This window comes from Puma concolor, chromosome A1 (assembly GCF_028749965.1).
Source record: "Puma concolor isolate L17-30 chromosome A1, mPumCon1.1.hap2, whole genome shotgun sequence".
In the NCBI taxonomy this organism is placed as follows: domain Eukaryota; kingdom Metazoa; phylum Chordata; class Mammalia; order Carnivora; family Felidae; genus Puma; species Puma concolor.
Window position 1 is genome coordinate 232,180,621 of NC_141667.1, and position 12,379 is coordinate 232,192,999.

At 44.0% G+C, this 12,379-nt stretch overlaps 1 protein-coding gene across 1 annotated transcript in view; it reads right to left on the reverse strand.

The window, feature by feature from the left end:
• The window catches only part of LOC112860850 (cilia- and flagella-associated protein 337-like), a 115,830-nt gene that overhangs the window by 89,102 nt on the left and 14,349 nt on the right, over positions 1 to 12,379 (reverse strand). Inside the window, 4 exon segments of the mRNA XM_086717638.1 lie at positions 5,874 to 6,016; positions 7,862 to 7,944; positions 8,991 to 9,116; positions 10,342 to 10,407. Of these exon segments, the coding sequence (XP_086573764.1) occupies positions 5,874 to 6,016; positions 7,862 to 7,944; positions 8,991 to 9,116; positions 10,342 to 10,407 (418 nt within the window).

Consider the following 12,379-nt stretch of genomic DNA (forward strand, 5'->3'; position numbering starts at 1 on the left):
TGGGGAGTTACTAGTCAATGGCTATAGCGTTTCACTTAAGCAAGATGAATAGAGCCCTAGAGATCTTGCTGTGTAACATTGCACCTATAATCACCTTAAAAAATTTGTTAAGAGGGTAGATTTCATGTTAAGTGTTCTTATAACAATAAAATAAAATAAAATAAAATAAAATAAAATAAAATAAAATAAAATAAAATAGAATAAAATAAAATAAAATAAAATAGAATAAAATATATAAGTAATCCAAGCCTTCTAAAAAGGACACCCAAATTATCCCCAAAGAGTATTTCTAATCAGTCAAATGATGTTGTCATTAAATAAAAAGTCAGAAATATATTTGAGGTAATATATTTCTTGCAGCCAAATCTATAATCTACCAAAATTCTGTTTTGTGAGCTTCATGTGTATTTCATTTATTTATTTATTTATTTATTTATTTATTTATTTATTTAAAAATACTTAATCATTTTTGAGAAAGAGAGCATGAGCTGGGGGAGGGGCGGGGGGGGGGGAGGGGGCAGAGGATCCAAAGTGGGCTCTGTGAGCTGACATCAGTGAGCCCAACATGTAACTGGAACTCATGAACCATGAGGTCATGACGTGGGCCTAAGTTGGACACTCAGCCAACTGAGCCACCCAAGCACCCTGCTTCATGTGTATTTTATAGAACAAGTTGAATTAGAAGAAATTGCCATTATTTGACCATGTTGGACCTACACAAATGAAAATACATTGCTGGCTGTAGTATACAATATAATGTTCTATTTCCTTTTCTAAGACTGAATACAAGGAGGCTATGAAATATTTATTAAGATAAAATCCACACAGAATTGGTGATGCAAGACAAAGTGCTTAGCAGGGCAGAGATGACCCTCCATTAGCAAATCTCTTGTCTTTCCTGATGTTTTCTTTCCCTCTTTCCTTAAAAGATGTTTTCATTCCAAAGTACATTGGTTTCTGCAAAAACTTCAATATCTCTCACTCCTCCCTCTCCCCACCTATACTCATACTGTTGCCACGGACTGGAATGTCCTTTCTGTCCCTGGGCCGACCATGACCTATTTGTCCTCCAGTTCAAAGGTCACTCCCCCGCAAAGACTTTGCTGTTGGCTTCCAGTCAAACAGGTGGGACCCCTGCCTTCACACCTCACACAGGTCTCTGTCCAGCACTTAACTCTCAGTTGTAAAGACAGATTGGTTGGCTTGTCTACCTCCCTCACTGGGGTGCAAACATGAAAAAATAGTGTTTTTTTTAATTCTACATTTCAGGGCTCACTTTATGAGTAGTATTCAAAATACAAACATCTTTTTTTACATATACTGAGCGGAATGTCTCTAATTTTGGAAGTGAAGTCAATCTCTCCTTGGTCTTTTACTGACATGTTGTTTTAATAAAAGCCTCTAAAAACTTAAGTTTTTCTTCCAAGAAATCTTCTGAGGTAAGTTGATGTTACATCCCTTAGTAAAGTGGGTTTTCCCCCTTCTTCTTCTTCTGTTGTTGTTGGTTTCTTTTATGTGTAAGGAGGGCAGTGTCTTGTCCTAGGTTAGCAGACAAATCAGCAGTAGATCAAGCTGGGATTAAAAAATACTGATTTTTTTCTGTATTTATTTGCTTCGTCAAAAAATAGTCATTGAATGTCTTTTAAGATTCAAAGGTCCTGTTAGGCTCATACATTTATCATTCATCAAACATATTTCTCTTGGCTTTCTGCTTTACTTTTATATCTAAACTTTTTAAGGCTGAAGCATACCTTAGAGTGTGTCTACAGTGGTGTGAAAGCAACAAAATAGAAGTTGTATTGTATGCGAAATTGTATATTAAAGGTAATGATAGAGTGAGCTCCATACATGGCAATTAGTGTACAATGTGCTCCCACAAATGCACTCAGACACCATGATTAATGCTCCCTGGAGCATTCAGTCCCTGTAACTAGCTCTCATTGTACTTACCAGAACCCTACTCTCCCAGGATATTATGATAAATACCATGTTGGTTCTAATATTGCTCTAAGTGATTAGGTCTGGGTGTGAAGGGGTGGTGAGATGAAATGGAGATAAAATACAAAGTTTATGTGCTGGTTGCCTAGCAAGGAATCAGTAAGGAATCAAGCCAGCAACTCTTAAGTGAGGTTTTAGGGTGACATACATAGGGTCATCTCCATCCAACACACCCCCATGCCCAGTCTGTGGGGGTTATAATGGGTTATAAGTGCTGTTTCAAATTGGCTTTTTGTTGGGTGTGTCTGAAAGCTAAACACCAGAGGGAGAATGAAAGAAAAAAAAAAAACTAGTCTTCACCTCACAGGAGCAGAGAAGTATCTGGAACCTCACTCCTAGTCTCCTGGGACAGCCCTACAACAGAGGAGGGGCTGTCAGAGAATGACATCATCGACAGACAGCCCCATTCATTGATGCGACTTGTGTGTGGCCAATACCACTGACTCCATCCTCTCAGCAGGAGACAGATGCCATGATTAGAGTGCACACCCATGTCAGTCAATATTCCCTGTTGTGAACTGCATATTTGTGTTTCCAGAATTCATATGGTGAAGCCCTAATTCCCAGTGTGATGGTATTTGGGGATGGGGCCTTCGGGAGGCAATTAGGGTTAGATGAACTCATGAAGGTAGGACTCTCATGATAGGACTAGTGCCCTTAACCACACATCTCTCTCTTTCCCATGTATCTACACCACGGGAAGGCCATGTGAGGACACAGTGAGAAGGTAGCCATCTGCAAGTCAGGAGGAGAGCGCTCACAAGAAACAGAACGAGCTCACACCTTGATCTTGGATTTTCCATCCAGAACTGTGAGGAAATTAGTTTCTGTTGTCAAAGCTGCTGACTCTGATATTTTGTTATGGCAGCCCAAGCCAACTAACATATTCAGATTCATTGGTCTATACTCTTCTTGAGGCTAGGGGTCCTGTGTGTTCAGCTCCTGAATCCCTAGCCCATAGCAAAGGACCCCCTTCCCACACACACACACATACACACACACACACTTCCAAGCCCCAGGAGTGATGAGGCATAACAAGGTCCTCATGACTAGAGTCTTTATTAATTTAGGGTGCTCTCCATTTAGCCCTCTCTTGTCAAGAGTTCATCTAATCATGATGATGACGGAAACCAGAATTTAAAGAGCCCTTTCTGTGTGCCAGACATGTACTTGACAAGTCCTGTCTCATGAAATCTTCCCAAAAACCCAATGAAGTGGGTGCTACTTTTATTTACCAATTTTATAGACATGGAAACTAAGGCACGAAGAGTTTAGACAACCTAACGTGAATCTTAGCGACATGTGATTTAAGAGACTAAAGTTTTGATTGCTTATTCAATTTTTTAAAAAAATACTGAACAGCTATCATGTATCATACCCTGCAATAGGTATGGGCTTCCAGGGGGGACAAGACAGATGTGGTCCTGCTCTCCCGGTCTAGTGACAGTAGACAAAGAATTCACCATCTATACTCATAGCCCATAATATGTGCAATAAAGAAAATGAACAAGGTCAGTGGGGACATAGTTTGGTAAGGCCATTAGGAAAGGATGGTCAGAGGAGATGAGATTTAAATTCAGATCTGAAGGGAAAGGTGGGAGTGGAGGTCTTTCAGGCAAAGGGAACAGCATGTGCAAAGGCCCTGAAGGGCGAAAGTATTGAGCAAGGCTGAGGAGCTGAATGAGGCCAGAGAGGCTAGCCTGAGAGTTGAGAGAGAGTGCAGAGTGTAATGAGAGGAGTCTGAAGAGCTCTAGGGGGACAGAAGCCCTGGGGGCCATCAAGCATTGTTCTCATGGCTCACAGCACATCGGGTGAGAAGAAGAAGGGAGTAGGTGCTCTGTTGGGCACTGTGCTAAGGCCTTTATCTGTTGTGTGCCCTTCTGACTTCACCACACTGCCCGGAGGCACAACTACCATCTCTGTTTTGCACATGAGCCACCCAACCTCAAGACCGAACACATGACTTGGCCAGGTCCCCAGAGATAACTAAAAGGGCTGACTTCTGGATCCATCACCCTGTCCTGCCTTCCCCAGGGTCCCCAATCCATCCCAGGAGAAGCCCAGCTTCCTGAGCTGGGCTGATGGGCGTTGATGTCTTGTTAGGGGACCAGGGGAGCAAGAGACAAGCATAGCCTGCTGAGCTGCACTCTCTTTGCCTGGACGAATGAGTTCCCTCAAGGTGTCATCTTTCTTTGCTCATCAAAGTGTCCTTCCTTGAAAGCAGTGACAACTCAGTCTTTCATTTTCAAGGAAACTGTGTGATGTCTTGGGTAAAAGGCAATGAATCACTACACACAACTCAATGAGGTGCCATGGTCATGTGGGCCCCTTAGTGCAGGGAAAGTCTCCAGGCCCTCATCATGAACTATGGGCAGAGGCCACCTTTGGCACAGGAATGGGGCTTCTGATAGGGATGAAGAAGGGCAGTCCAACAGCTGGGGCTCCATGGCCTTCCGGGGGATGGCTCTGCCTTACACAAGAGGGAGGCCAGGCGGGTCTGGTTCTCTCTCCCTTGCTTTGTTCTATGAGAACCCACTTGGCCACAAGTTTGCTTTCCAACCACTTCTTCTAAACCCATCAACATTTTAGGGGTGCCTGGGTAGCTCAGTCGGTAAAGCGTCCGATTTCAGCTCAGGTCATGATCTCATGGCTTGTGAGTTCAAGCCCCACATCACGCTCTGTGCTGACAGGTCAGAGTCTGGAGCCTGCTTCAGATTCTGTGTCCCTCTCTCCCTCTGCCCCTCCCCTGCTTGTGCTCTGTCTCTCTCTCTCTCTTTCTCTCTCTTTCAAGAATAAATAAAACATTAAAAACATGTTTTTTAATCCATCAACTTTTCTCCCTATTTCTCAAAATACAAAATGACTGGTAGAAGAGAACTGAAAGACATATTTTATTGAAATCGTTGAGCATCTAAAAGGCTTCTATCTCATAAGAAGAAGAAAAAGAAAGAGGGGGAAGCAAAAGGCAAAACTGGAGCCTCCTTTCATCCACTTAAATAAGAGTTTTCTGTCTTGGTCACTCAACAAACATTTCTTGGGAACCTGCTATGTGCCTGCCGGTCACTGGGCAGGGGTCAGAGAGCACACAGCAGAGACGAAGGCACTGGTGCCACCTGAGAGTTACTTGGGACCTGTGCCCCAGCGACACGCGGGACCACCACATCCGAAGGATGGGGAAGCTTCCAGGGGACATTGGTTTTTGGGTACAGAGGAGAATCAGGGGAATCCACGAAGGTTAGGACCATGAAGAATGGTAGGATTTCAGTAGGAACCACCCACTCTGCGACACTGGGAATCTCGTCTCATTCACGCACAGGTCCTACATCCAACAACGAGTATGCGCAGTAGGTGCTCAAGAAACATGATGGGATGGGTGGTTGGGGAAGAGGGAAGCATTGGAGCAGCGTGGTGGTGACGATGCCTGACCCAACTTGAGACGTCTCTATTTAGCTATGTTGGTGGTTGGGAGGCCTGAGGCTTCAGGGGGGCTGAAGGCTGGAAAGGCAGAGGGGGGTTTGGATGCTCTCTTAAAGGTGTGGATATTTTTGGAGAGAGAATTGGCAACCATTAAAAAGCAGACTAACATGGTCCGAGTCGAGTTTCAGGAAAGTTAATCCAGTCACATTGAAGACACAGATTCATTCATAATTGCATGCCTCTAAGAATCATTTCACATCTCTAGACTTCCCTTTCCTTATTAGATGCAAGAAGGGCCCTCCTTCCTGGGCAGTACTGTGATGTGTGATGTGGTCACCACAGGCTGCATGGAAACCCTGACATTTACTGAAACTGATACTGACATTTACTGATTCAATACTGATTGAACACAACTGAACATAACTGCCCAAGGGGAGAGGAGGGAAGGCCCCGCTGACCAGGTGAGAGCGCCCCCTTGAGGCCCGCCTGGCTCTGGAGATGCTCTTGCCAGTAGTCCAGTCTCAGAGGGACAGCTTCCAGGCCGCCGATGTGACAGTAAGGCTCCAGGTTGGAGAGTTCATAGAGCTGGATTTCACGGTTTCTGTTCAAAGATCAAGCACAGCTGGAGTAAACTTACACTCCTCACTTCACTTTTGTAAAACATATTTTATATTCCATGGATTCCACAAAACAGAGACCCCTGATCAGTAAAACACCTGTCATACCAAGCAACCCCTCTAGCTGAACCTGAGGCCTCCCTCTGCTATCCTACCATTTGAGGGCATCTCTTCTGCCTGCTTCTAAACCGGCCTGGCCTGTCCTTGACCATCAGGAGGCTGGCACAGGCCAGTAGTTGGGGCATTACATCCCAGCTCACCACTCGGCCCCTTACCTGTAAAAATGGGGATCCTACCAGTTCCTGTCTTTCCGGAGAGTTAAATGGGAGGACGTGTGTGAAAGTGATTAGTCCAGGACTTGGGATTTCCTAAGGGCTCAAAATGTGGGCTGTTATTTACTGCATATAATAAAGATCTGCAAAGTGGAGGGCCAAGCCTCTTTCTGTAGACTAAGGGGTTAACTCGGTGCTCCCCTAATGTCCCACCTTTCCAGCCTGCACCCTTGACCCCTTCCTTCCTCTGTTAGCCTGTCTACTTTGGAGCTGACTGTGGGTGTTAGAAAAACAACTTACTGCTTTGACCTGTTGGCATGGAACAAACAGGGGTCACTCTCTAAATTCCAAAGCCTTGTCTTTCCCTCAGCGTGAAATGTCCTTTTTTCCACCTCCTTTTCACCTGCCCTGCAGCTCAAGTGGCTTCCTGCTGTCATAAGCCTTGCCTCATCTTCTGATTTGTCAGCTCAGAATCTCTAGTAGGTGACTGCAATCTCTGAACTGCTACGTGTGCAAAACACATGATAATTACATTATCAAGCATGGCTTTTAAAATCAAACTGGGACGGATGAAAGTATACACCCAGGTGTATTGCTTTTTAGTAGTTAATATTAATTATATGAATACATTTTAATATATTAACAAATATATTTTCATTATTAAATGTAATTGTATTTAGTAGCCTCGATGATCTGAGGTTGCATTAACTGTTTGTTCATTAAAATGGTTGAAGCCTAGGAAACCAGGGGCCTCTGGAGGAGATCAGGTGGAGAAGAGAGAACCCCCAGCTTGCCGGGAGTCAGGGGGAGTCCCAGTAGGCGGGGCTGTGGGAATTCCTTTCAAGCTCCACCCCTTCGCTTAGTCTTGCCCCCAGAGCCAGAGGCCTCGGTCTCTCCGCCCCAGATCACATTTCCCATCCCCGACCCTGTACCCCTAACCCTCCTGTTGAACTTGCTTTTGTTTCCCCGTTGATTTGGAATTTTCCCAATTTCTTTCCCACCAGGCCACACCCCCTCCGCCCAGGCCATGACTGAGGTAACCAAGCAGCCCAGGGTGGTGCCCGTTCATTTTCCTTACATTGCCATGAGCAAAACCTTCGGGATCTTCCTTCCCAGCCCCAGACCCATTCTTCTGAGGCTCTTCAGCAACGAGCATCATTTTTTGCTGGGGATTTGACTTTTTTGAATCTGTCCAGAGCACTTTGGACTGAATTTTGGTGGATAATAAAATAGGAATATTATGCTGGATCTGAAATAAGATGTGCTAAAAGGTCACAAGACTGATATTTTCCCCATCTGGCCCATACTTTCACTCTGGAAGTATTCCAAAAGAGGGCCTCTTGCCCGTGTTTGAGGCAATGACATCATTGCAATGGGCCAACCAAGGCCATAACTTTGCAAAGTAGCTTTGATCGATATTATGAGTGCCAGCATTTTTTAAAAAGGGCTTCAGGACTTTTAAACACCATAAATGTGTACGTGGCTGTGAAAACACACATGGAAATGGATGTCATACCACGACTGTTTCCTTCCAACTGAAGAGCTGCAGACACTCACCCAGTCGCTATGATCAGTTTGTTGTACTGTGGCATGCTGATGACATCTGTCACTCACCTGGGCTTCCGGCTGATGGACTTGTCCTAATGTGCGGAAGAGTGGAAATAAACAAAGATACGCCTTTTTAAATAGGACAATTTCATAAGACAGTAGGTGTGCTTAAAATTAAAGTTTTTTAGGGGCACCTGGGTGGCTCAGTTGGTTAAACGTCCGACTTCAGCTCAGGTCATGATCTCACAGTCCATGAGTTCGAGCCCCGCGTCGGGCTCTGTGCTGACAGCTCGGTGCCTGGAGCCTGCTTTGGATTCTGTGTCTCCCTCTCTTTCTGCCCCTCCCCTGTTCATGCTCTGTCTCTCTCTGTCTCAAAAATAAATAAAACTTTTTAAAAAAATGATAGTTTTTAAAAATTTGATGTTCTCCTTCAAGTAGAAAGAACTTACTACATAGATTCAAAGAGCCACCTTTATTCCCTCTCTCTAGGGCGGGCTTATTTCACAGCCTAACGGGTTTAAGATTGCAAGGAACTTCTAGTGTAGATGATAAGTTTCCAGAGGGCAAAGGTGAGTTTCTATACCCCCAGCACCCAGCAGAGAGCCTAGGCTATGTCGGAGACTCAACTATTTGTTGAATGAGATAACAATAATAATAAAGACTTTAAAGAGAGCATATATTCTGAAATAGGTCAGGCATTTTTATTCCTATCCTAAGTCTACTTCCCAGATGCTTTTTGCCTTCTGAATTTCTGATTCTGTGATTCAATAAGTTCTCTGAAGACAAACCCTAGGATAGCTAGCTACCTAAACTGAAATAATCATTTAACAGGAAAAAAAAAAAAAAAGAAGGAAAATTCTTTTCCATTTGTCATTCATTAAGACATACGACAAATTCCATGATGGAATCATGTGTAATTCATTACTCCATCTGATTTTAGAAGCAAAATGAAGCATTATCTTGTACTACATATAGAGATCATATTTTATTTGCATTCTATAGACTAGCAAAAGACAACGTGAATATATTACATTCAAGGACACAATTTCTGTAATCATGCCACTTGAAGAGCAGTTTAAAATAGCAAATAAAATCAAACTAGAGCACTCAGCATCCTTATCAAATGAAAATCACATACAGAAACTCTCTTTCTTCTTTTCAACTTCAGCAGCACAGCAGGCAGATGGAAGGAAACCTCTTTCTGTCGGGCCAAAGCATCCGCTTGCTCTGAATACTCGAGCTGCAGATATGTGCAGAAGCCATCCTGGAGGGTAAAAGGAGGTTCATTAAACATCTACTACCCTTCTTCCTTTCAAAAGTTCTCTTTACCATCAGGGTATGGATAATTCCTTTCTTGGACACGACCTAATTATTTGTAGAAACTGGTTCATTTGTATGCCAAAAACTCAAGAGTAATAATTGGGTGTGCCTGTTCAGCTGGGGCTGGAGGTCTGTCACCCAGCTTGGGCTCCCTTCCCCACCTCCAGTCTCTTTCTCTGTCTCTCTAAAGAAGATGGTGGTGGTGGTGATTGAAAGTATGCAATGTTCCACGCAAACTAGATCTTCCTCACCATTCTCATGATACCTGTATGAGATAGGTACCACTGTTCTTCCCATTTACACATTTGGAAACCCAAGCTTTGAAAAGCTACATAGCTTGCCTAAGATCAAACAACTGGTAAGTGGCTGGCCAGAGACTCGAGTCCTTACTGATCCCACTGCCCAGTTCCCACCCACCAGGATATATGCCTCATTTAGAATCTCAGCGGTATACCTAGGGGGAAGAACTATGGTCATAGACACAGGGCGGGGGGACCTGTAGGGTCTGGGAACATCTCTTTTCTCTCCACTGCCCCCAAAGCCCCAAGGCGCTAGAGCTTTCTCTTCTCTGGAATCCTGATTTCCTATTCAAATCAGATGGCAATGTAAACACTTGTATTGATTTGGTTGGAGAATTGGCCCCAGGTCTGAATAGAGGAGTCATTTTAGAACTTAATTCATCCTGGAACAATAGAAGGGCACTGACAGACACAAAGGCAGAGAATGTTTAAAGCAGATGTCTCAGCTCCTTATTCTTATACAATCAAAATTAGGTAACAATAATAATGATGATGATGATATTTGTTGAGAATTTACTTTGTGACTGTCCCTGTTCTAAACACTTGACATGTATTAACTGATCCAATTACGTCACAAAATTTCTTGCTCAGATGTTTCACTTTTGCTTTGGGGTAAGGTGACAAATGTATCCTTTATTCTCCGGTTTTAGGACACTCTTCTTGAAACTTGCTTTAGCTACTGAAATCCCCAGTTAAACTACTCCGAGTTTAACCTGACCTTATGAAATTTGAAAATTGTGAACAAGTATATCCTCTCAGATCAGTTTCAAGTAGATGAAGGCACTGAGGGACATATCATACTCGGCACCAACAGTTTTTGTGTTTTCCTTACTAATCTTCAATTTGACTATAAAGCATAACCCAACTTACCCATTCAGTTCTGCCCACTGATTCATAGTCTATTTTCATGAAAAGCTGTTCTATTTGTTCAATCCTCTGGAAAGGAAGGAAAAAAAAAAACCCCGTTTATAGATGGCACAGGAGTAAACTCTTTACTAGGTTGTTGGGGAAGAGGATGAAGGAGAGGAAATCTTAATTTTTCCAATTTATAAATTTCATATTAAAATGCACCATACTCGGGGCGCCTGGGTGGCGCAGTCGGTTAAGTGTCCGACTTCAGCCAGGTCACGATCTCGCGGTCCGTGAGTTCGAGCCCCGCGTCAGGCTCTGGGCTGATGGCTCAGAGCCTGGAGCCTGTTTCCGATTCTGTGTCTCCCTCTCTCTCTGACCCTCCCCCGTTCATGCTCTGTCTCTCTCTGTCCCAAAAAATAAATAAACGTTGAAAAAAAAAATTTAAAAAAAAAAAAAATAAATAAAATGCACCATACTCAAAGATCTCTGGAATGCCTGCTCCAAAACATGAATAGGGTGGTTAGTTGGAGTTCAGTGTGCTGACCCTAAAACTCTTTCCCCATGAGATACTGGGGCTCCTAGAACTTCTATCTTGGTATTCATGGCCTATGTGATCCCCTCCCCTTGAGCAGCTGGCTTGTAGCCAATAGAATACCTTAATGTAGAGGGTAATGTCATTTCTATGATTAGATTACATGAGAACCTAACTTGGGCCTTGCTCACAGGCTCTCTTCCTGGCTAGCTTTGATGAGGCCAGCTGCTCTGTTGTCAGCTGCCCTAATGAGAGGTCCACATGGCAAGGAACTGAGGGCAGCCTCTGGGCAACAGCCAGCAAGGAAAAGAAGCCTGGCAACAATGATGTGTCCTCAGAAGTGGATCCTTCCCCAGTCAAGCTTTCAGATGAGACGCCGATCAGAGCTACCACCTTGATTGCAGCCTCATGAGACGCTCATGAGACACCCTACCGCAGAGAACCCAGCTAAGTCATGGCTAGATTCCTAACTCACAAAAAATGTGAGATAATAAATACGGCTTGCTGGGGGCACCTGGGTGGCTCCATCAGTCAAATGTCCGACTCTCGACTTCAGCTCAGGGCATGATCTCACGGTTTGTGAGACTGAGCCCACAGCACAGAGCCTGCTTGGGATTCTCTCTCTCCCTTTCTCTCTGCCCTTTCTCCTCCCCACCCCCTCTTAAAATAAAAAAATAAAAAAATAAATAAATAAATAAATAAATATTGTTTTAAACTTCTAGGTTTGTACTAATTTGTTATGGTGGCTCAAAAGAACTGAGCTAATGGGTAAAATGTCAAGAAAGACCAATTTCAGTTCATAAAGGGGAAAAAGTTCCTAAGGTCAGAGCTCTCTAACCTTGAAATGGGCTGCCTTGTAAAGCACCATGTTTTCTTTAGCTGAAGGTATTCAGGCATATGCTGACTCATGGCTTCTCAGAGAAGAAAATTTGAGCATGGAAGGGGTTATATACTCGGTAACCTCTAAAGTCATTTCAAACCCCAAGCTTCTGTAATTTCAGGAATGTATGCAGAAGGTAGCTTCAACAGAAATGGAAAGGTTATACGTCTATCTGGGGGAGTGAGATGCTGCCTTTTCTCTTACAAGTCCCGGGTGTGTTTGCCTTTGTGTAGTAATGGCAGTAAAAGGGTAAAAATAAGATAATGCCTGGGTGTTCAAGACACCAAGGCATTGCCCCTTGGTGAATCAACACTCCGTGCCAGTGTAGAGGTCGTGAGCAAAGACCCTGGCTGTGGAACTCAGCGCGGCCCCAGTTCCTTCTAAGTCATGCTCCAATGGAGACGTATCGTCCTCCCGGATGCGGCTGACAGTGCAGACTTCACCATGGCAACTAGACAATACCATGCACATAATATGGAACAAGTGTTTTTGAAATGGATGTCCAAACAAACCAAAACACCCAGAGGGATGGACTCAAGAAGAGCCTAGGGCCAGAGATGGAACTGGAAACAGAAAAGCTCAGGATGGGAGAAATCGCTGCCTGGGCTCAGGCTGCCCACCTCGACCACCTTGTCACCACAAGG